Source organism: Xiphophorus maculatus, chromosome 16 (genome assembly GCF_002775205.1).
Source record: "Xiphophorus maculatus strain JP 163 A chromosome 16, X_maculatus-5.0-male, whole genome shotgun sequence".
Classification (NCBI taxonomy): Eukaryota; Metazoa; Chordata; class Actinopteri; order Cyprinodontiformes; family Poeciliidae; genus Xiphophorus; species Xiphophorus maculatus.
The window spans coordinates 22,843,773-22,865,065 of record NC_036458.1 but is presented as its reverse complement, the minus strand read 5'-3'; the positions used below and the strand labels follow the sequence as shown (position 1 = coordinate 22,865,065).

The window sequence follows — 21,293 nt, the reverse complement described above, 5'->3', positions numbered from 1 at the left end:
TCTGCCCTTCCTCCCCCCCAGTTTAATTCCTGCCTCACATGTTTGGCTCTCTGCAGGAGTCAAGGACTAATAAGGGCACACCAATAATCCGCTCTGTCGCTGGGTCACAGTCAGTCGGGGAAACCACAGACAGACCTATAAAAGCAGCAGTGCTGCTGTGGGTCTAAGGTGATTATTGAGTTCAAATAAGTTTTAATGGCTGTAAACTGTAAAACCTGACTGAGGCGAGAACCAAACTGAACTAGTGACACTAATGGCAACATGCTGACTTCCACTCAGGAAATATTGGTCGAACCTTAAAGAATAACTAAATCCCAATCAACTTTTTTTTTTTCTTTCTTTTTTTTTTGCAGATAACATTTACAAATCGGTGCTGTGTTTATGTCATTGTACAAATGTTAACATATTAGTGTGAACTTGTTTAATGCTGAAACATTTTGCCTTAAACAGTTTCAGTGCTGCCCTCTTGGGGTTGAAGGGAGGAAACCGCAGTCAAACTTTCTTATTGTTTAACACTTTGTTGACGTCTCCACCAGGAGGGTCCACTGTAACGTCATCTCACTCCAAAAAATGCTTCTCTGGCGAGTCAGGAGTTGGAATTGTAAACAACTGTTGCTAGTTATTTAGAAAATTATTTACAAAAACTAAATAAGGGTGACAAAGTTGCTGCGTTAGCTCTTGGCACATCCCTGTTTGGGGGAAGAGGTGGAGGTTCCACTTTCCCATCATGTTCAAGAGAAGTCCATTCAGTATCAAAATACAACCAGAGGCAATTCCTGAAAGAATCCCACCCTTCTGCCGCCCAAACTTCATTTTATTTATTTTAGGAGAGCTTGTACCTCCCCCTAGTTTATACAGCACTGGGCAGAGAGCCACACTGACTGGATCAAAATCAGCCTCTGTTATGGTTTGTAGTAAAGCACCTTTCACTATAAACAACTAAATATCTGACTGTGTGTGTGTGGCTTTGTAGCTCGATGCCAATCCATCAATCCACCAAACCATCTGTCTTTTATTTATTATGTTTTTTTATTTAACAATCACAATATAAGGGATAGAAAGTGAAGCCAAAAGAATTTCTTTCTTTCTTTCTTTCTTTTTTTTTAAAGAAACGAATAGTAACACACACACATGCATGACACCGCCACTCACAACATGACTTCTGTTCTGTTCTGAGAACAAATCTGACTACAGCACATTAAACTGGAACAATCAAGCATAGATCCGATACGCTAAAGAGCAAAGAGGAGGAGTTCAGGTAAACAGAACAGGACATGAACATTTCTGGTCAGCAACAATGTCTTGGTGTCCATTTTCCTTTTAGCCGACTCCAGATTCTAGTGGTATCTTGTAGGTACATGATAAAATGGGTCTTGGTTTTATCTGGACACCCTTGCCAGCCTTAAAAACAAAATCTTAATCTGATGCTAAAGGGATACCTCAGGATTTTTGAAGTAAGATTTTTTTAAAATGTATTTATTTAACACCACACCTACAGTAGATGGCTCACTTGGCATCTTCATTTAGTATAAATCCAACTTAGTTGTTCTTGTATATTAAAGCTAGCAGCTAGCTCGAGAAGGGCAAAGACCATGTGAACTTTTACTGTCTTAAAATAACTCTAAAATCAAAAACTCCAGAGCAATTTATGTAAAAGATATTTTTTGAATCTTTCAAGTGTCACCCTGTTTGCACTAAAAACAGAAGGAAATGACGGAGAAATGTAGGTAGGAAACGGTGCACCATCAATAATCTTCCTGTCTGAAACATGTAAAGTGTTTTCATTCACAGTAAATACCTTATACAAAAAGTGGGATCAGTAAATGCTCTTCTTCTTTTTAGCATGTTTGTATTCTACTGCGTCATTTTATATCAGTTGCTCTGACCAAAGGCTTCTATGATCTATTCTGTGTATGTTTCACATAGGAAGATTATTAATGGTGCAACACCTCCAACCTCCAGTTAAAATGAAAAATAATCAGCCGTTTGTCCTTAATCAACCAGACAGCACAAAAGCAACAACCATTTAAATAGTAGCAAAATAGCTTTAGCATCAACCACCATCATATTCTGAGACTTGAACATTTTTAAGACATAAGAAGTCATGGCTCCTTCAGGCTTACATAAGTAGCAGAGCTATACTTTAACCTTTCAGAGCCTTCAAACAAGAAATGATTCACCACTTTTGAATTATTTTCTTAAGTCTTTTACCTTTGAGACTCAAATTAGCTGATGTAAAAATGAGAGACAATTACTAACAAACTAAAACAAAAACAGTTAGATTTTATACGTCATCAGCTAGCTGGCTAGCAGATTAACCAGCTAGCTAATCTGTTAGATAGCTGGCTCAAGGAAGCCGGCTAGCTAAAGGAGCCAGCTAACAAACAAATTAGCTAACAGGGTTAGCACAGTTATCTTGTGTTTTTGTTGCTGAACATAGCATTCTGCGTCAAAGTGCTAACATCTAAATAAAGATGAAATGGAGTCTTTTTTAAAATTTCTATACATAACCCTCCTGTCTTCCATTTCTCATTGAAAGCATAAAGTATAATACATAATACAATATTTTGAAGACTGTAGACCACATGACAACATGGCACAATTTACTCAGCATCTTGTATATTCCTTCACTAGTGAGCATGCATGTTCATGCATCTGTTGATTTGTGAAAATGAAGGTCATACACACACATACAAACACACAATAACTTCATTTAAAGTAAAATATTACAAATAAGTCAGTAGTTCCTGGGAAGTCACACTGTAAGTAGGCCAGGTCTCAGGGGCCATGTTAGCGGATGGGGGCCTTCAGGGCAGCATCCACCTCCTCCTCAGGCAGCAGCGTGTGCCATTGGGCTATGGGTCGCCTGGGATTGGCCAGCATGTCTGACCAGTGGCGCAGCCCGACGCCGGAGGCGCCGTAGCCGATCCAGCACTTCCCGATGGGATCGTTGCTGCCCAGTTTGTCGTAGTCGTACACAGTGATCAGCACCTGGATTTTCTGTGTGTGGAGACAGAGAGGCGTCAGAGGTAGCTCCTGTAAACGTCTCGCTCAATGTGGCATTGAAATCTGATGTTCAGGGACTTGATGTATGGTCATGCAAACTTTTTAATAGTTAGCATAGTATGATGATGTTGTTAAATAATTATAAATCCTATAGCTTTGTGCAATAATAACTTGGTTTTTGTTTTCCTGTATATGCCTGAGAAAGCTTTATGATCCACTATTAAGACATTGTGACCCGATTGTGTTTTGGATACGTCACATTTCCTCGACAACAAAAAACACTAACAATGACTAAATCAAAAAGCAAACTATGTTAAATTTTGTTGATGCAAAGCAACCAAGCCTAATTATGAGAAATATTTACAGAAAATAGTCTGAAAATGTTTCCTTATTTCAAAATAAATAATTTTGTGTTGCACTACGTTCATGCAACAGTCAACAGATCCAAATATCAGCTGAACTACGCAGGGCACAAACCTGAATTTGGGAGAAGGGGATCTCAAAGCTGAAGCTCTCGTTGAAGTAAGGGTTAAGAGTGTTTTGCTTCACAGATGTCTTCTTTTTCTTGAGTCGCTTGCCGTTGTGTTGCAGAACCACCTTGACAAACGGATCTGAGAGGGACAAACACGAGTCAACACAGACTTCCAATACGAGTCGATCATCAGCCTTTAGGTATGCAAGCAACACATACCTGACAGTCCTCCGACGTCCATTTTCTTCAGGTTCTTTGCTTCCATCACGTTGACCGTCAGCTTACCGGCCGTGGGGACGTAGCGAAGGGAAATGCAGATATCACCAAGTTTCTCTTGCTGTCAGAAACACAATGCATATGTCAGGCATTTTGTTAAAGTCTAGATATTGGAAATGCCTAGTTTTGGACGGAAAAAACCAAACATTTACCTCTTCTTTTTCTCCACTAACTAGATCTTTCCATTCGTGTATTGGTTGTCCGAGGTCTATGCTGTTCATTGGGATCTTGATTTCGCCGATGACATCGTGTTTTCCAAAACGGTCGAAATCAAAAACCTGCAGCACCAGAGTTTGACCACCCAGCTCACTGTAAGGGATCTGGACAGGAAGAGTATTAGCATCAAATTTAGCTTTGAATTGTGTTAGAAAATGCTACGGTATTCTAAAACGACATCGGTGTGTAGACCTTAAAAGTGAAAGTCTCGTTAAACACAGGGCAGAGGTTCTTGCGTTGAACTTTGGTCTCGAACTTCTTCTTCTTGTCCGGCAGCATGTACACTTTAACGTAAGGGTCAGAGGTTCCGCCAATGTCCATCGCTGGGAGGTCCTGAGCCTGAAGGATGCCCACGATCAACTGGAGAAGAATCCAAGAGCAGAAGAGCCGTTCAAGTTCCAAACTACAGCTGCGTCTCCGTTACAAATGTACACAAATCTACGTAAAGTCTATTTTCTGCTACTGTTGAGAAAACACAATTTTGCATTTGCGGTGTTTCCATTAAATGAGAAATGAAATTAAAATCACATGTGAATTATCTTGTTCACATGATAAGTCAGTAAATATCATGGCAGTGACGGATGTGAACAGTTGCATGAGATGTTAGCGCTCATCATCTATCAGCCAATCAGGGGAGACGTCAGCGTCTTATTCAGGCGTTGGGAGGGGCTGCGGATCCACTGTTTTGGATGTGTAATTGAAAATAATGAGGTGGTAAAATATTAATGGTCTTTCTTAATGTGTAACTGAAATGATGACTAGCTCATCAATGTTTTCCTTTATGTATTTATTTGTTTATTTTTTGCCAGCAAACCCATGTAAGGCATCATATTTTGTATACTGTAATACCAAAGCCTGTTTGTGTTCAGACCTTAATAAATTTCCTACCAAAGGAAAGTAGAAGTTGAAAGACTCTGAAGTCTTTAAAGATTTCCAACTGTTGGCATCTCTTGCTACTGTATTCATGGACTTTCATTTTACCAGAGCTGTATTTAGAACGGGAAACAAATAGGAAAAGCATAATGGGAGATTTCTTAGTGTGTCCTATGTTACTACATTATTTGAAGCTTAGGCTTAGTGTAGCTCTGTTTTGAGACTGAGTGCTCCCCTGTGTCCTGAGTCAAGAACGTAACCTAAATCATTTTGTTGCTGACAAATCACCAGTCAGTCAGAAACTCAAAAATGTTATCTTTGTTCAGCAGGTGAACCTGTCACACTAAGAGCTAACAGCTGTGCTCTGGGTAAACTTGCACCTTTACCAATTGGTACCTTTGAGAAAAAAAACTGTCTCGTACGTCTTACTGTCTGAATGTATTTCCAATTAAAATAACTTTAAGTTTCAGTTCCCAATCCAGGCATCACCCATCCAAGTCAAAGCTATACAAAAATGAAGGCTGTAAAATCTTGTTCTAGTTATGATAACTTTAGAAGAGTCAGTGTGGTGTATTGTGTGTGAGCACTGTGCACCTGATTATCGGTAAAGTTATAATCCAACGAGTACTCCAGTTTGCCCAGAAACTCCTTCTCCTCTTCCTTCTCTTCCTCTCCATCCTGAAAAACATGACAGGGTGGCAAACTGTCATTGTATGGGGTTCCATTTGTGTCAGAAATAAGTAGAAGTCATATGTGTAGATGTTGTTGGTCTATGTCGTTGCTATGTGTCTTTGGTTGATGTCTATGGTCTTAGTGCTTTATGAATATGTCGATATCGCATGTAGATGATGCATATGTTATGTCTTCAGCTGCGTCGTGGTTATCATCTCCAAGACATCAACAATCGCAGGATGATCAACTGCAGGGTATAATATTATTTCAGTCAAATGATATGTTGCAGGTCTTCTGCACAAGTCTTGGTCAAAGCTTGACACGTAGGCCAGAAGGTACAATTTCTGTGTGTGTGTGTGTGTGTGTGTGTGTGTGTGTGTGTGTGTGTGTGTGTGCGTGTGTGTGTGTGTGTGTGTGTGTGTGTGTGTGTGTGTGTGTGTGTGTGGGTGTGTGCGTGTGTGTGTGTGTGTGTAATGTCACAGAACAAATGCTTTCCAATTGTTCAAAGATTTAAAACTTGAATTGCACATCACAGAATACTTATTTGATTGGGATGTATGCCCACTCTGCATACATTCATTCATTTTGTCCTTTTTTTTCTGCTTAGGGTTTTTTTATTTTTCTGAATTATTCAGCAGCACAAATCCGTAGAAGGAATCAGTTCTTCTCACCTTTTTCTCGTCTCCTTCTTCTCCCTCCTTATCCTTCTTTCTGCGCCCCCGTCCGCCTCCCCCCTTCCTCTCTCGAGCCTTTTGCTTCTTGCCCTTGTTGAAACACTTCTTGTAGATGCAGAATCCCAGGCAGGCGACGAGGGCAAGGACCACAACCACGATGGCCCCCACGGCCCACATGGGCACTGGACAGAGCAGAGAAACGGTCAGGAGCGGGGCGGACAGCTCTGCTTCTACCTGAATGATTGATACACTAAGAGTCACCACCAGTGTAGATGTATAATGAATGAATTCCATTGCTACTTGAAATTCATATTTTCTAAGTTCTTGTGTGGAAATATAAGAATATCACACAAATTCAGAATTCCAGCTGTGAACCAGACTTATTATTGTTTTTTTTGTTTTTTTATCCCAGACTAATACATATTTTCAGAAATAACATGAAATAAATAATCTCTGAAATACCCAAATGTTATATATGATTTAATGTAATTGTTTACAACTTCCAGCAATTTCTTATTTGAATTTTGCCATTTTATTAAAGCAGAAAACCAGGCGATGGGAGAAGAACAGACGACACCCTGATGGGTTTATCATTTGTGCTGGAGATTTTAATCGTGTTGATGTTAAAACTGTTTTTGCTATAGTTTTTTTTATCAACATGTGAACTTCACCAACAAGGCGACGCTATTTTGGATTTAGTTTATATGACACTCAAAAAAGCTACTCCGTTATCTCAGGTTGCTTTTTCTGGTCTCGTTACTGGACAAAGCTTAAACAAGAAGCTACCGTATAGATTTTGGAGAATATACAGACACTGTGATCTCTAATATTGCAAATTGTATTGATGATGTGACTCAAATGAAGACCATTAGCATCCTGGCTACCTGCTGCTTGGAGCGTTGAGATTGATGGCTCTCTGCTAAAACGATCTAACGGAGATCAGGTTTGTTGCACGTCTTCATATGACAGACGTGTCCAGAGGATTCGATCTGTCCCTCATGATTCCATCCTGTGCCTTTCAGCTGATAGTCTAAGGAGGTTTTTTTTTTTTTTCTGGCATTAATATCCATTAGACGGCAGATGATATACCTGATCCTGGGCTGAAAGAATGTGCAGAGGATCTAAGAGACGTCTTCAGTGACGTGTTTAACGTTTCTCTGGAATAAGCTAATGTTCCACCGTGTTTCAAAATGGCTGCTGTTATACTGGTGCCCAACAAATCTGGACCAACCCGCTTTAATGACTATCACCCTGTGACATTGACATGTATTGTTACGAAACATTTTGAACGCCCATCATGGTCATGTGACACATTAAATCTGTTCTTCCTTCCACCTTAGATCCTTTCCAGTTTGCATGTAAAGCTAAGCGATCAACAGGGGGTGCGATTGGTTTTGCTCTTCATTTTGAGTTTACTCATCTGGATTAAAAGAAAGATTGGTTTGTTAATTTCACTGAAGCACTTAATAGCACAACAGTTGATTAAATAATTAGATAAGTTTGGGTTCAGTGCATCTCGTTGCAACTGGGTCTTGGATTCTCTCAGCCAGAGGTTGCAAGTAGTACGAGTAGGAAGATAAAATCTCCAGCAGGTTTCTGTTGAACAGCTCAGGGCTGAGTACTCGGTCCTCTGCTTTTTACCCTGCTAACACATGACTGTACCACAATTCAGCCTTTCTACACGCTGTACTAGATAATCAAACTGTTTCTTCCATCAGCCGGTAAGGAGCCTGAATGCTCTCCATCTAAGCCGTTAACTATGTAAGAGTTGCGTTTTTAAAATTGTATGTTGTACCTGATTTGTGGGATTTTTGCTAATATTATTGTTGTGTTTTCTATGGATTATGGAAAACTTCTTCTTTGATTATTTGTTCTTATTTATTGTTATGTGATATTTTTACGTTGTTAGTTTCACCGGCAAAGGGAAAGAAACAACATTTTGATTCCTCGTATGTCTAGTACATGTGATGAGTAATGCGCAGACTTTGACCCTGACTACTACAAAACCTCCTACGGAACATGAGAAGAATGGAGAAAATGATCCTTTTCCTGCTAGTTGGGTCTTTCTTCAACCTAACGTAGGACACGTGTGGTGGCACGAGACACAAGGCGGACTTACTCTTGAGTTTGTGATCTTCAAGAGCGGGACACATTGTTCACACGAGGAGAAAATGAGGAAAGACAGAGTGAAAAAATGACACATGAAATGGCAAAAGAGGAAAGATGATAAAGGAAAACAGGATGCTGTTATGATCTCATAATGTTTCAGCGATATGTTTTTCCTAAATGCTCTACGTGAGGCGCATTGTGTTGTGCTCACTTGGCAGGTGTGTGAGCTCGTTGAAGAACTTGTTCTTCATGCTGGCGAACTGGTGGTTGGAGTGGTGGGACGGGGATGGAGGCGGCCGCGGCTCCCTCTCCTCTTCCCCCGCCGCCCTCCGAAGCCGCACTGCGGCCATGTTGACCAATGGCATCGCTGCTCTGAAGAGACAAAGGATGGATATGAGTTGTTAGATTGCTAATATGTCCTTTTTCTTTAACCTGCAATGATCTGGTTAAAAAAAAAACACCAAACTAGAGTCAGTAGCAGAACAGACTGTCTGTCATTGGCAGAGAGGATTTAATGAGTTTTTTATGAGAAATAAAAAAAAATTTCAAATGTGTACAATCTGAGGCTGAGGAAGAAAAAAAAACATAAAGTAAAATTAGCCTGGTTTAGACAGAAGTTTAGACACTTCGTTGTGTTTGGGTATACTTGCTTATGAGTTACACCTGTAATAATACTTCTGAATAAATTCTTATTTATTATTACTCAATCCAGGACTTTGTTTCTATTAGGAAATGTGCCATATTTCAAAAGATAAAACTATGTAAAAAAAAAAAAAAAAAGAGCATCAATTTTGAAAAATGTAATCTGTTTTTATCCACAGTAAATATCAACAAATATCAGTGAGTAAAGCTTTGTATCCAATATCCAGTCTCATTTACTTCAAAGTGATTTTAAATGTACTTCAAGTTTGTGTCGTAGTTTAAAATGATGCAAGACTGATATTTAGTTTTTGTGAGTCTGTGAACAAAAGTAACAGAAAACAAAATAAAATCTGCCAGTTTTTGGTAGTCGTGCCTGCAAGGAGTTCCAGCTGTCAGTCCTTATCCTCGTATATAAAAAGGGAGATTTAAACACACACACACACACACGGAGGCCGCGCCCACAGCAGACAGCCCTCTGTTGCAGCACTGCTGTATAACAAGATTAATTGTCAGAGGTAATCCAAAAATCCTCGGATTAAACAAATTAAGGACAGTTTGCTGCTCCCGCTTTGAGTTTCCTCCTCTGTACCCGCCCATCCTGTCACCATTTTCTTCACTCTTTCCTCTCTTGCTTCGGACCCATCAGACCTCATACCTACCAATCCTGCTCACACACACACACACACACACACCCACACACACAAAGAGAGAGAGAGAGAATGACCAAACTCCCAGAACTAGACCTGATTTAGGTAGCGAGCTTTATAACGGGGCCCAGATGGGATCTGCAGAGGATTACAGAGGGCGAATGACTGCTGTACATAAGGTGTTTATCTTTAAATGAATTTATCCAAATCCTCCATTGATATGGTTTTATTTTATCATCCTTTATTCTGCCACATGGATCCTCTGTTGTTTCTGAGTGGAGCATTCGACGACAGAAAGGCTCGAAAAAGAACAGGATTAGTTTATGTTTTAATATAATCTTAGGCTAAATTCCATCCATCCATCCATCCACATTGATTTGTGGATGGATGCATTCACAAATCATGTATCATCTGCGTAGTTATGATAGATATTAAATAGTAAGGATCCGGGGCGTGCTGTGGTGGCGCAGGGGGTTAGCACGCCCCACGTTTGGAGGCCTTAGTCCTCGACGCGGACGTCGCGGGTTCGACTCCCGGTCCCGACGACCTTTGCCGCATGTCTTCCGGCCTCTCCTCACCCCCCCGTTCCTGTCTGCCTACTGTCGAAAAAATACAAGCCACTAGCGCCGCAAAAACTCTTCAGAGAAAAAAAAAGAAATAGTAAGGATCCCAGGATGGAGCCTTGGGGTACTCCACATGTGATTTCCAATGTTACAGAAAAACATGTATCAAAGGTGCCTTCTATCTAGCCTGAGTAGATGAATATTTCCCATCAAGTATCACATTTCACTTATAATTTTTATAGTGGACTATTCCTTTTGCTTTCTAGGCTCACTTCTCTCTTTACCACATCATTACACTTTCTGCACCAGCAACCCATATCAGTGGTTTCCAGTAACTACCAGAACAGATAATAGCCTCAGGTGACTTGGTGTACCATGTCCCTAAAGAGAGTTTCCCCAACAAGGGATTGATGTTTCATCCTCAACTAGATAACAGTAGTGATGCAATATGTGTTAAGAGATTTATAGGAGCAATCAGTTTATCACACAACAATACAGCTATGTTAATGAAATATAAAATAAAAAAGTGTCTTTTGATATGTTTTTGCATTCATTTCAAAAGTATAAAGCTTAAAATCCATCATCTGAAATACAGCTTTCAAAAGATTTACGACATATTTATATTTTATCACATTACAATTACTGACTGTATATTATTTGGATTGTATGGGACAGATCAATGCCAAGTTGTGTATGATATTGAAATTGTAATTGTAATTAATGGTTTTTGTTGTCAATAAAAAAATAAAAGTACATATTATTTATATAAGAAATAATAAAATTAGAGAAAGTCATGTTTAAACTTTGCCAGAAACTATGTGGAAAAGAAAGCAATTGTCAATATATTACTTGAAAATGGTCTCAAAACAACAATACTATCATTTATCGCAATCATTTCTGGGTCAATTGATCGTCCAGCAAAATCTGCTATTGTTTCAAACTCTTAAATCAGTATTGATTAATGATATTGATTAGTTACAGACCTGGATCCAATTCATCTCTTGTAAGAGTCAGAAACTGATGTTCAGAGATCAACCAATCTAGTGGAGTTTGAGCTACTTTGCAAAGAAGAATGGGCAGGAATTTCCATCTTTAGATGTCCAACGTTGCTAGAAACAAAGGCCTGCAGCTTTGGTTACAAAGAAAATGGGTTTTAGTACTGAACCAAAGGGGAAACAAACTTCATTTTTCACATTTTCAGGGTTTCACTTGTAGATACATTTGAAAATCATAGAACTTTTCTTATGACTTGAACATTTCTGTTTTGTCAGCGCGCCAACCAGGTGTTGTGTTAACTTTTTCAAAAACGCGTGAAAATTTAACACAACCAGCTCTGTGCGAACAGCGCGCAGTCTATGTGTTGCCTATCTGCTAAACGTCACATACATTTGAGCTGGATGGCTTTCCATAACTTTACAGAAGAGATATGGATTCAACACGTTCACATAACATGCAACGTTTTACAAACTGTCTGATGTTGTGAGGACTCTGGGGGAGCTAACTTGCATATTATGAGTAACGTAAGAAAGAGGCTTAAAAATACAACCACATCAGAAGAACAGTCTGAACAGCAGACAGTCATATAAACCAAGCTGTGTCCAGCCTGCTGCAGGTGACTTCACGTAAACACGGACACCAACCAACACAGCTTTAGGCTTCAATAAGCCACTTAAACTAATCTCTGCCACTTTTAGAACGCCGTCCATCATGTCAAATCAAATGTTACAATCATCCATGAACTCTCTCGGTGTGCTATTCAAAGAATTAAATATGAAGCTAAACACTAGCACTGAAGCATTGAATTTAATTAACCCTGAAGTCATTCACCTCTCACTCCATTTTGGCGGATTTAATGAAAATCAAAGAAATGTTATAAAGCTTCTGGCAAGAACAAAAATAAATAAAAAAATCAGGAGGGACACATTCCACCTGAAATGTTAATAATTTGAAAATCGTTAATGAATAAAAAAGGTGCTAACTCTTTTTATTCATTGATTGTTGGCCATAGTGGAATTTTAACAAACACATAAAACATCTTAACTCACCCAATATGTCCTCAGTCCTTATATTCTTTTTATCTTTTCTTCTTCTGTGTCATCCAAACGTCATTCCCCACAAATCCACCAACACTGACTGATTGGAAGCGGTTGGGTCCAAGTCCAGCTCCCTCTCTCTCCCCCTCCTGTGTTAATCCTCACAATATCCCTCAACACCACTTACTTACTGTCCACTTCCTCTCCAAAAATCATTGTGATTTCAGCAAAAACTCTTCAGCTTTAAAATATATATATATTCCTTTGTTAAAAGGTATTTGCAGATTTCTTCTGTTTCTACTTTCCTGTGACACTTTGCATACATCATTGAAAAAATTGACAAGTAGAAACAAAATGTAGTTTTCAAATTATGAAATGAATTAAAGGGGGGAAAACAAAACATTTCCAAGAAACCTGAAAATAGATTTTGTTAAATTTCACTATTCAGACACAGACCTGAAATACCTTAGCTATGGAAATTTTAAAAGATGTAAACAGAACATGTCTTAAGAAAATGTGTCTAGTGTCCTGAAATATTGCAAGAATCGGGTCCTTGTGTGGTTTTGTCTTCAAAAAGCCATTTATAAGTTTACTTGGAAAAAACAAGTCTTACAAATTAAATTTGAAAACCTGTTAAAATTCAACATATTTTCTCAAGTTTCTTCACAATACCTGATGGTTTTGCTTTAAAGTCTAGTAACTCTTCTCAGGTTTGTGTATTAAATCTCAGGCTTCTGATTGAAGCAGATCCTTCAGGCCAAATGCCAGGTGGCATTTTAAGCTGCATGAACTTTGTTAGGTTAGCCAGTCAGATTTTGTGTTGACATTAAAAGCAGTCATTTCTGAAATCAGGAAACTTGTTGGTTCCAAAACCTTGTTTGACATTTTACTGCTTCACCTTTAACCAGGAATTTATCCGTTTTGGAGGCACAATGACCTCAAATTATAAACAAGTCAGACCACAGAACTCCAGCTCAAGATGTTTATTCAGAGAATCAGAAGTTACACTTAGACCAACTACTTAATACACTCTACAACTTCAGAAACTGATTAGGTCAATGAAATGCTTAATAAACTCTGGAGTAGACAAATTTAGCCTGAAGCCTTTGTTACACACACTTCTACTCCATCTTCTCTTCTGGTCATTTAGCTTTTGCCTCCCAGGGTGTGCTTGTCAAACAGGTACTCCGCCATCTTGTTGTTGTGGGCATCCATGCGGGTCAGGTTGGTGATGTAGTCACCGAACTTCTTGATGGACTCCACCTGCTCGTTCAGGTAGTGGGACTCCAGGAAATCGCACAGCTGAAACAGAATTGTTTGTTAGTTTCAAAAACATCAAGTGTCAATGAAGCAAAAATATAACTTTTAACTTACATGGGGATCAACATGATCAGTCGCCAGCTTGTGCAGATCCAGCAGAGCCTGGTTGACATTTTTCTCCAGCTCCAGAGCACACTTCATGGCTTCCAGCCCACTGCCCCACTCATCCTTCTCTGGTTTCTGTAAAATGGAAAACAGTTAAAGTTCAAATTTTTTGCAGTATGTAGCAGTAAATTTAATTTAAGTTGTAATTCAAACATCAAAATGGCTGCTACGTGTCTTTTGTTAGCATTAGCTGTGCTTACCCTGACGTCCTGGAGGACGATTCGGCCTCCTCTCTTATTCTGAAAGGACAGCAGCTTCTCGGCGTGCTCCCTCTCCTCCTCGCTGTTCTCCTTGAACAAGTGAGAGAAGCCCGGCAGAGCCACGTCGTCGCGGCAGAAGTAATGAGCCTGTTGAACAAACAAGTAGTACAGTTATTGAAACACCTCGCGTCCCATTATTATCTGGCGAAGCAGCAGCTTTGGCCAAGCCGCGTTGAGTAATGACGGAGTCTGGCAAGAACAACTGCAGCCTCAGCTGAGTTACCACCGTAAGATACGGAACCGTTCCGTGTTTCTATAAATGTCCCGTAGACACACCTGTCTATCATACACACATAAACACTAAGTGTAACAATAATGGCCAAAATAAAACACAGGAAATATCATTGTCAGCTATTTTATCGTGGCCACTTTTGTAGACACACCAACCCTTATTTTCATTTCTGAAAGCTAGTAGTCAGTAGCATTTAATTTGACGAAGTGTATAATAGGTGAGGCTGCTAAATAGCTGAAGGCAGACTAATGAAGCAGAGGTAGTGCAAATAGTATCTTACCATAGAGGTGTAGGTGTAGGAGGCAAACATCTCCATGTTGACCATCCTGTTAATGGCGGCCTCGCAGTCGCGGTGGTAGTTCTGACGCACCTGGGATTGCATCTTGGTTGGTGTTTTCTTCTGTTTTAACAAAAAAAACCGAGGAAAAAATAAAGTTTTACGTCGACTACTTTAGTAGTGTTCAAGTAGAAGCAGAGTTGAGATAGCTCTGGATTCTGCTGGGTAGGAATAAATGAAGTTCCGTTCAAACACTGTTGAAGCAAGAACTCTTCGAGGCTTTGGTCTCCGTTCTGTGATGGAGGCGACGCTCCTCCGTATTTAAACAGATCTCGTGACGGATGTCAAAGTCACTCTGCAGGTGTCCGCCAATCAGCAATCTAGGATGAGACAAGCAAAATAGTGGTGTCGCTTCTGTAAGACACAGCAGGATGTAACACAATAGGGTGAACGATCAAATTTCGTTCCCTCCTTTATTGATTCGTGGAAATGGTGAACCGTGGTGTTTCTCTGTTTAACATGATGCCACCTGTGATGACAAGGTGTTTTTTAAGAATTACTTGAAGAAATAAGCTAAATATCAATTTATTCAAATTGTTAATGTGAACTATGTGTGCAGTGACTTTATAACCTTTGTTGCTTTAACACAAAAATACAAAACATTTGGCCTAATTCTAAATGAATCATTATTTTAAAAATATGTTTCTGTGTTCTCTGAGTTGTCTCTTTAAAAAAGTGGCTTTTAATGACCCTAATTAAATGATTTTGATTTCCGGTGACATGATGCCCCTCCTCCACCTTTCCCACCCCTCCTCCACCTTTCCCACCCCTCCTCCACCTTTCCCACCCCTCCTCCACCTTTCCCACCCCTCCTCCACCTTTCCCACCCCTCCTCCACCTTTCCCACCCCTCCTCCACCTTTCCCACCCATCCTCCACACAGATCCGTTATTCCCACGCCTTCAGACCTGTATGAGTTGTAAGAATAATACAAGTAAAGTATGAAAAACAACTAGTGTTAGATAATTGAGAATAATATACAATATAGTATATTTAAATAGGATGTTGTAGTTACCTCTGGTTTTAAACAGAATATTTTTCCTGAGACACTGCGGGAAACGGGAAAGGGCTCTGCGAGGCAGGTTAAAAAAATCCTAGTTGGGTGATTCTCATGACCTTTGGGGTCAAAACACATGCTGTGCAAGGAAACTCTATGTCACCGACATCCTGTGGCAAAGAATCGATAACAATGATGGTCAATCTCTGGTTTTAAAACGGAATATCTTCCTGATCGGGTCTGCTATCAGCTCTTGGAATCTGCATATGTCCCCACCCAGACCCCCTGCCATGGGTGCTTGTCTGTGTGTGTGTGTGTGTGTGGGTGTGGGTGGGCGTGTGTGTGTGTGTGTGTGTGTGTGCGCGCGCACCCGTAAGACTGAACACATACCTCTACAGAAAGCCTAGAGTTTTAACTGTTTTACTGCTTTATTTTATGGTAGCACGACTAGTCAGTGCTGACTATGAGTTTGTGATTTCCTTCATCACTTAAATTTTAAACTCTTATAGATTTTTTTTCTGTAACACTTGCTAGAGTGAAACATGTCAGTAAATGTTCCTCATTTGTACACGTACTTCTGAACAATATCTGACAGGGACTAAACAGGCCACGCTGAGGTTGCTCATATGTATCTTCCAGCTTTCCCTCCACCCATTATCTTACACACTTTAGTGTGTTCACTAACAAAATATAATACACCTCTATTTTTTTTTATTTTTCATTATTAAAACTTTGAAATGATCAATGTGAACCATCAGTCTGTATTAAAATAGCTAATATATTTCATATTATTTATTTAGATTTGATGTTTTAATGTGTGCCCTTGGATTTATATTGATTTATTCAATGTGTAAATATTTATCAAACTGAATAGCTATTCCGTTTTTTATATAGTATTTTTTTTCTTTTGGTGTTTGTTGCACAAATTTAAATATATGCTGGCTATCAGCCAAAAATTCAATCAGTGAATTTGTGTTTTTTCTTAAATACTCCGTCTCACCGAGACTTACTTACATCTTCTGACAACTAGCCCAACTTATAATAACATTGACTAAGTTTGCTATTGGTACACTTTACCTAAAAATTAAAATTAAACATACTCACTACACAACCATGCTCCAAGAGTTGCTCATAACATGGTGAATTGTTTTGTTACCTTAAAAATGATCTGCAGCTTTTGTTCCTTGGTCCTAATGATGCTGTTCACTAATGTTCACTAACAGACAGTTCAACACCTCTTGTGATTGATAAGCTTATAAATGATCAATGCGAAGCATCAGTATGCGCTAAAGAAGATCATATCAGTCATATTAAGTAAAATATCATTAAACTCAAAGCAATCAAAATTATATTTCTCTGAAAGGTCTTTTTTTTTCTCAGGGAGTTTAGAGTGTATGAAAGCAATCAGTGAAATATACTATGAAATATTTTATCTGATAATAAAACTTAAATTGTGAATTGAATGATTACATTGCATCTAGATACAAAAGAATCAACCGTTAATTAGTAATCATACTGACTAACAAGATCTGATCAAACAAGAAACCTGACAACCTCAAGGGATTTCTCACATTGGAGAATAAACCGTCTGACTTTCTTTAGCCACTAAATTTAACCTTACCAAAGTTTTGCCTTGGAGCAAACAGGTACTGAGTTTGAAGCGGATCAGACGCCTTCAGCCATCTGCTAAAGCTAGACTCCGGCCTTCCTCACTGTAAAATAAAACATTAGACTTAAAAAAAAGTTCAAGCGAACATCACTTAATTATCATCGACTTGTTGTTTGTACTCATCTTAAACAAGTGGCAGGAACATTTGGATGTATATAAAAAAAAGCTTTATAAGTTAATCTATTTAAGTTGAGTCCATGCAACAAGTAAAATCAAATAAAAAGTGAATTATTTGAAAGTAGTGAGGATTTTAGGTGGTAAAAGTTGAACATTTTAACATGTCCAGACGCTACACCATTTCTGCTCAAGCAAACCAAAAGGTTTTGAGCAGAACAACCATGTCGAATAATGAGACCATGAATCTTTAATCTATGTACCAAATATATTGCTGCTGCTGCTGTAGGCAGAAAATAAAAGAAGTTTTGTGGAGAATAATATTTTGGATGAGTTTAAGAATATTGTTTGCCAAAATCACACGGTGTAACTACACTTGTCTTTTATATGTTGCAGTAATTGAATCTTTTTGAGGCATTTGGTTTGCAAAATTAAAGTAAATACGGTCTATTTTCCTGCTCCACATACTTAGCTAGCAATTTGCCAGTTAGCTTCCCAGTCTGAACTTCTGGGCAATGTCTTGATTCAGTCAAATTTTCTATCTTGTATCTCCTGAACTCTGATATTTTGCTTGCTGGTCTTCATCGTGCTCTGACTGCAGTATCGGGTTTCTCTTACTTTAACCCGCCCAACTTGCACCTGATTGGCATGTTAGCCTTTTGATTCCCTCCCAGCGAGGCGGTGCTTCACAAAGCAAACTGTTTGTCAAACTGTTGATCTGCCTCATGGCTGTTTTAGAAGATATGGTGACTGAGTTTTAGACAGTACTAGCCAGCTCATGCAGCTTGTTTTTTACTAGATGGCTGTCCTAAAAGTACATATCTTTAAAATATGAATAAATACGTACAATTCCATAATTATTCGATCCAACGGTTATAGAAGTTTTGTAATAATGCAATTCAGATATTTTACATTTTCTGGACTAAAGGAGGATTTCAGTTCAACACCTGTGGTTTCTTAATGTAAGTGTTTCTGCTACTGGACAAGAAACAGGGTTAAAAGAGGATTTAGAAAGCAAAATACAAAGATGAAAGTTGTTTTTACCGAGAGCAAGGCTGTGACTAGTTATCAGGACAGAATGAGACCTGTAAAACTGTTGGGCCAATATGACCAAGGAGGGAACCAGTCATCTGCTCCAATAATTTATTGGCCTTTAGGAAATATTTTTGGACACAGCCATCCGCAGGAGCAAGATGAAGCAAGAACATCACAACATCAGATGTATTTTTTCATCCTTATATCCGTGATTTAAAACTATTTTTAATTTTGTGTCATCTTAAAGATGGAAAGATTCAATTATTTTTTCACCCCTGGAAAAGTGTAATGTGTTTATTATGAGTAGGATTAACCAAACTGAAGGAAAATAAAGAAAAAGGATAAATAAATATTCATTGATTCAGAACCGAATCAGCAAATATGAACTTATGAAACTATTGAAACCTTCAAGAATTTTATGTTGTGTAAGATATTTAAGAAACTAATACTGAATCTGCGCTCATGAATTTCTTTATTTGATCGTTATCTCTAAAATACGTTTACCTTTTGTTTTGTTGAACACCAGACATCTCATCTCTTTCCCACAGTTTTTTTTCCACTTAGTTCCACTACTGCTGTGGATTTTATAGTCAATGTTTAAAGCCAGCACAGAGTCTGAAACGATGGAGGAAATTTACGTCAATATGGAACCTGTTGGACAAACCGCATCTAATCACACAGGTAAGAACAAAGTTACAGAGAAATCTAGTATGTATTGAATTCAATTTTGCTAAGGTTGAGGTTTTTGTTAAGGTTGGAGCATCTCCACAGAGAGGCTCTGCCTCGGTGCAGCTGTCTGTTTGGGAATGTTTTACTTTTGGCTGAACTCATCGCCCTCAGTGTACACAGTGAGTCTTGTTCTAGTCATCTTAAAGATGTAAAAACACTAGATTTTATGTTTCTGTTATATTAAAAAGTCATTGTTCCCCTTCTAAAATCAAATAGCAAGGGTTTAAATAACAGAATAAAGCTTAGTGACTCAAAGTTTTGCAGAGAGGTGAAACATTACACTAAGACAAAACATTACACATGAGTTTGATTCATTTCAGAGTAGAATTCAATTTTTAACGAGATCCAAATTTTTTTAAAGTTTTGACCAACCTTAAAGTGTCTTCAGCTCGTGGAGCCGTTTCAGTGAAGTTAGCGATCATGGAGGGAAACTTGCTGCTGCTGTTCTGCTCGGTCAGAATGTTGCTGATGTCAGAAAAATCTGCTGTCATGTCATGAGCTGAAAAAAAATTAACAACCATGTTTGCAAAAAGAAGTGGCAAGACCGTATTTTCACTTAAGACTTATAAAATAGTTTCATGATTTTGGTTATGCCTGTAGAATTTAAACTGAGGTAACACTGAACAATAAATCGTTGGATAAATAGTTTGAAAAAAGAAAAGATATTAAAGACACGCTAACCTAAATGGCTACAAATGCATCATGTGACCGGAAATCAAAATTATTTAATTAGGGTCATTAATCACTCATCCATCAAACTCCGATTAAAATTTGACAGAAGGTGGCCCATGTAGTCTCTCTGCTGCACATGTGTTTGGGGTTTCTTCAAATCTTTGGGGGCAATTTGCAGTGACCAACTGACCTGACCGACATGTTTTAGGAGATGTGGGGGAACCGGAGCACCCGGAGAAAACCCACGCAAACACGGGGAGAACATGCAAACTCCACACAGATGGTGTCTGTGAAGACGCAGCGCTAACCGCTGCACCACCGTGCTGCCCACATTTTTTCCAATTGGGTTGGGAAGGGATCTATTTTCTAGTTTGTCAATGGAGGGAAAAACTTTTAAAATTTGGTCTTGATGGAGCGTGGCATGGCGCCCCGTTCACAGAGGCTACAACCTCCATGCGTTTGATTCCAGTCCTCGGTTCGTCTCCTGCACGTCTTTCTCCTTCTATAAATATCAAAATCAAGAACTTTAGACACGTTCTTGTTGGTCTTCACTTGTTTGTTTCTTTTTTGGCTTCTTCCATCCCAGAGTGTGTCGTACCTTCTTCCAAAATGAATTTTTAGACTTTTTCTTTTTACCATCTGGATTGTCCAAATCCTCCAGGATGGTTTCTCCAGCGACCTCAGTCTCTTCTGAGGATTCGGGATCCATCGAAGAACCTGGTAGAGGTTCTCCTGAGAGATCCTCCTCTGAAGAAACCTCTTGATTTAAGACTTTAACTCGGTTCTGTGAGTTTTCTTTCTTCTCTTGGGAAACTGTGATGGGTTGTTGTTGGAAACCTTCTTCCTCGGCTCTCAGACTGTCGGCCAGCAGCAGATCGTCTCTCGCTTTTTGTAAATCATTTTTTACACAAATGAGCTCCTCCTGGTGTTTTTCTGCTTGATGTTTTAATGCAGTTACTTCGGTTTCAAACCGACTGTTTAGCTCCATGTACAAACCGCTAACATTCTCCAGCTCAGCCTTGGCACTACTTTCCTTCTCTTGCAGGATTTTCTTCTCTGATGTTGTTACTTCTTGGAGGATGGCATATTCAGCTCTCAGCTTCTCTAGAAGCTTCTTGTCCTCCTCTGTTTGCTCCAGGTGAGCTTTTCTCTCCTGCTCTACCTGATGCTGGTATGTCTCAATTTCTCCTGACATTTTGTGGAGGAGCTCCTCCTTCTCAGCTCTCATATTGTCTAGAAGCTTCTTGTCCTCCTCTGTTTGCTCCAGGTGAGCTTTTCTCTCCTGCTCTACCTGCTGCTTGTATGTCTCAACCTCCTGCTTTAAATCCATAATGTCTCTTTCAAACTTACGTTTTATCTCCTCGTGCGAAATGTGAACCTGATCCAGTTTGTTCAGCATCTGCTTCTCTCTCTTTCTCAGAATAGTGATTTCTCTAGCCATTTTTAGGAAGAGCTTCTCCTTCTCTGCTTTCAGCTTGTTCACTAGCTTCAGACTCTCTTTCTGTCTTTCTTTGTTTGCGTCTTTCTCACATTTCACCTCCTGCCTTACCAGAGAAATGTCTGCATCATATTTACATTGCAGCTCCTTGTAGGAAGTCTTAAGTTGGTCCAGTTCTTCTTGGACAGCCTCAGTTTTCTTTC

General features: G+C 39.1%; 2 protein-coding genes across 3 annotated transcripts; both read right to left on the bottom strand.

Moving 5' to 3' along the window:
- Positions 1 to 1,010: 1,010 nt before the first annotated feature.
- On the bottom strand, positions 1,011 to 12,269 carry LOC102228091 (synaptotagmin-1-like). 2 transcript variants are annotated; one of them, XM_005816380.3, is made up of 10 exons: positions 12,196 to 12,269; positions 8,510 to 8,670; positions 8,309 to 8,323; positions 6,187 to 6,371; positions 5,438 to 5,521; positions 4,163 to 4,330; positions 3,907 to 4,074; positions 3,698 to 3,815; positions 3,484 to 3,617; positions 1,011 to 3,000 (listed from the first exon to the last, which is right to left on the bottom strand). In XM_005816380.3, the coding sequence occupies exons 2-10, from the start codon at positions 8,661 to 8,663 to the stop codon at positions 2,791 to 2,793; spliced, it is 1,236 nt and encodes a 411-aa protein (XP_005816437.2). In that variant the 5' UTR covers positions 8,664 to 8,670; positions 12,196 to 12,269; the 3' UTR covers positions 1,011 to 2,790. The 2 variants fall into 2 exon arrangements, with proteins under 2 accessions (XP_005816437.2, XP_023205092.1); XM_023349324.1 differs by lacking the exon at positions 8,309 to 8,323.
- Positions 12,270 to 13,151: 882 nt separating this feature from the next.
- LOC111611678 (ferritin, middle subunit-like) lies at positions 13,152 to 14,673 on the bottom strand. Its single transcript, XM_023349327.1, has 4 exons — positions 14,381 to 14,673; positions 13,809 to 13,955; positions 13,558 to 13,683; positions 13,152 to 13,485 (listed from the first exon to the last, which is right to left on the bottom strand). Exons 1-4 carry the CDS (start codon positions 14,480 to 14,482, stop codon positions 13,330 to 13,332), a joined length of 531 nt encoding a protein of 176 aa, XP_023205095.1. The 5' UTR covers positions 14,483 to 14,673; the 3' UTR covers positions 13,152 to 13,329.
- Between the last annotated feature and the right edge of the window lie 6,620 nt (positions 14,674 to 21,293).

What these genes read in the sequence shown, in the direction of transcription:
- LOC102228091 (XM_005816380.3), bottom strand. Translation starts at nt 8,663, where the DNA reads ATGCCATTGGTCAACATGGCCGCAGTGCGGCTTCGGAGGGCGGCGGGG. An exon ending in AAGAAGGAGACGAGAAAAAG is followed by an intron (nt 5,522 to 6,186) that starts GTGAGAAGAACT and finishes CATGTTTTTCAG; the next exon opens with GATGGAGAGGAAGAGAAGGA. An exon ending in TCCCCTTCTCCCAAATTCAG is followed by an intron (nt 3,001 to 3,483) that starts GTTTGTGCCCTG and finishes CTCCACACACAG; the next exon opens with AAAATCCAGGTGCTGATCAC.
- LOC111611678 (XM_023349327.1), bottom strand. Translation starts at nt 14,482, where the DNA reads ATGCAATCCCAGGTGCGTCAGAACTACCACCGCGACTGCGAGGCCGCC. An exon ending in TCGTCCTCCAGGACGTCAGG is followed by an intron (nt 13,684 to 13,808) that starts GTAAGCACAGCT and finishes TCCATTTTACAG; the next exon opens with AAACCAGAGAAGGATGAGTG. An exon ending in CTGATCATGTTGATCCCCAT is followed by an intron (nt 13,486 to 13,557) that starts GTAAGTTAAAAG and finishes ATTCTGTTTCAG; the next exon opens with CTGTGCGATTTCCTGGAGTC.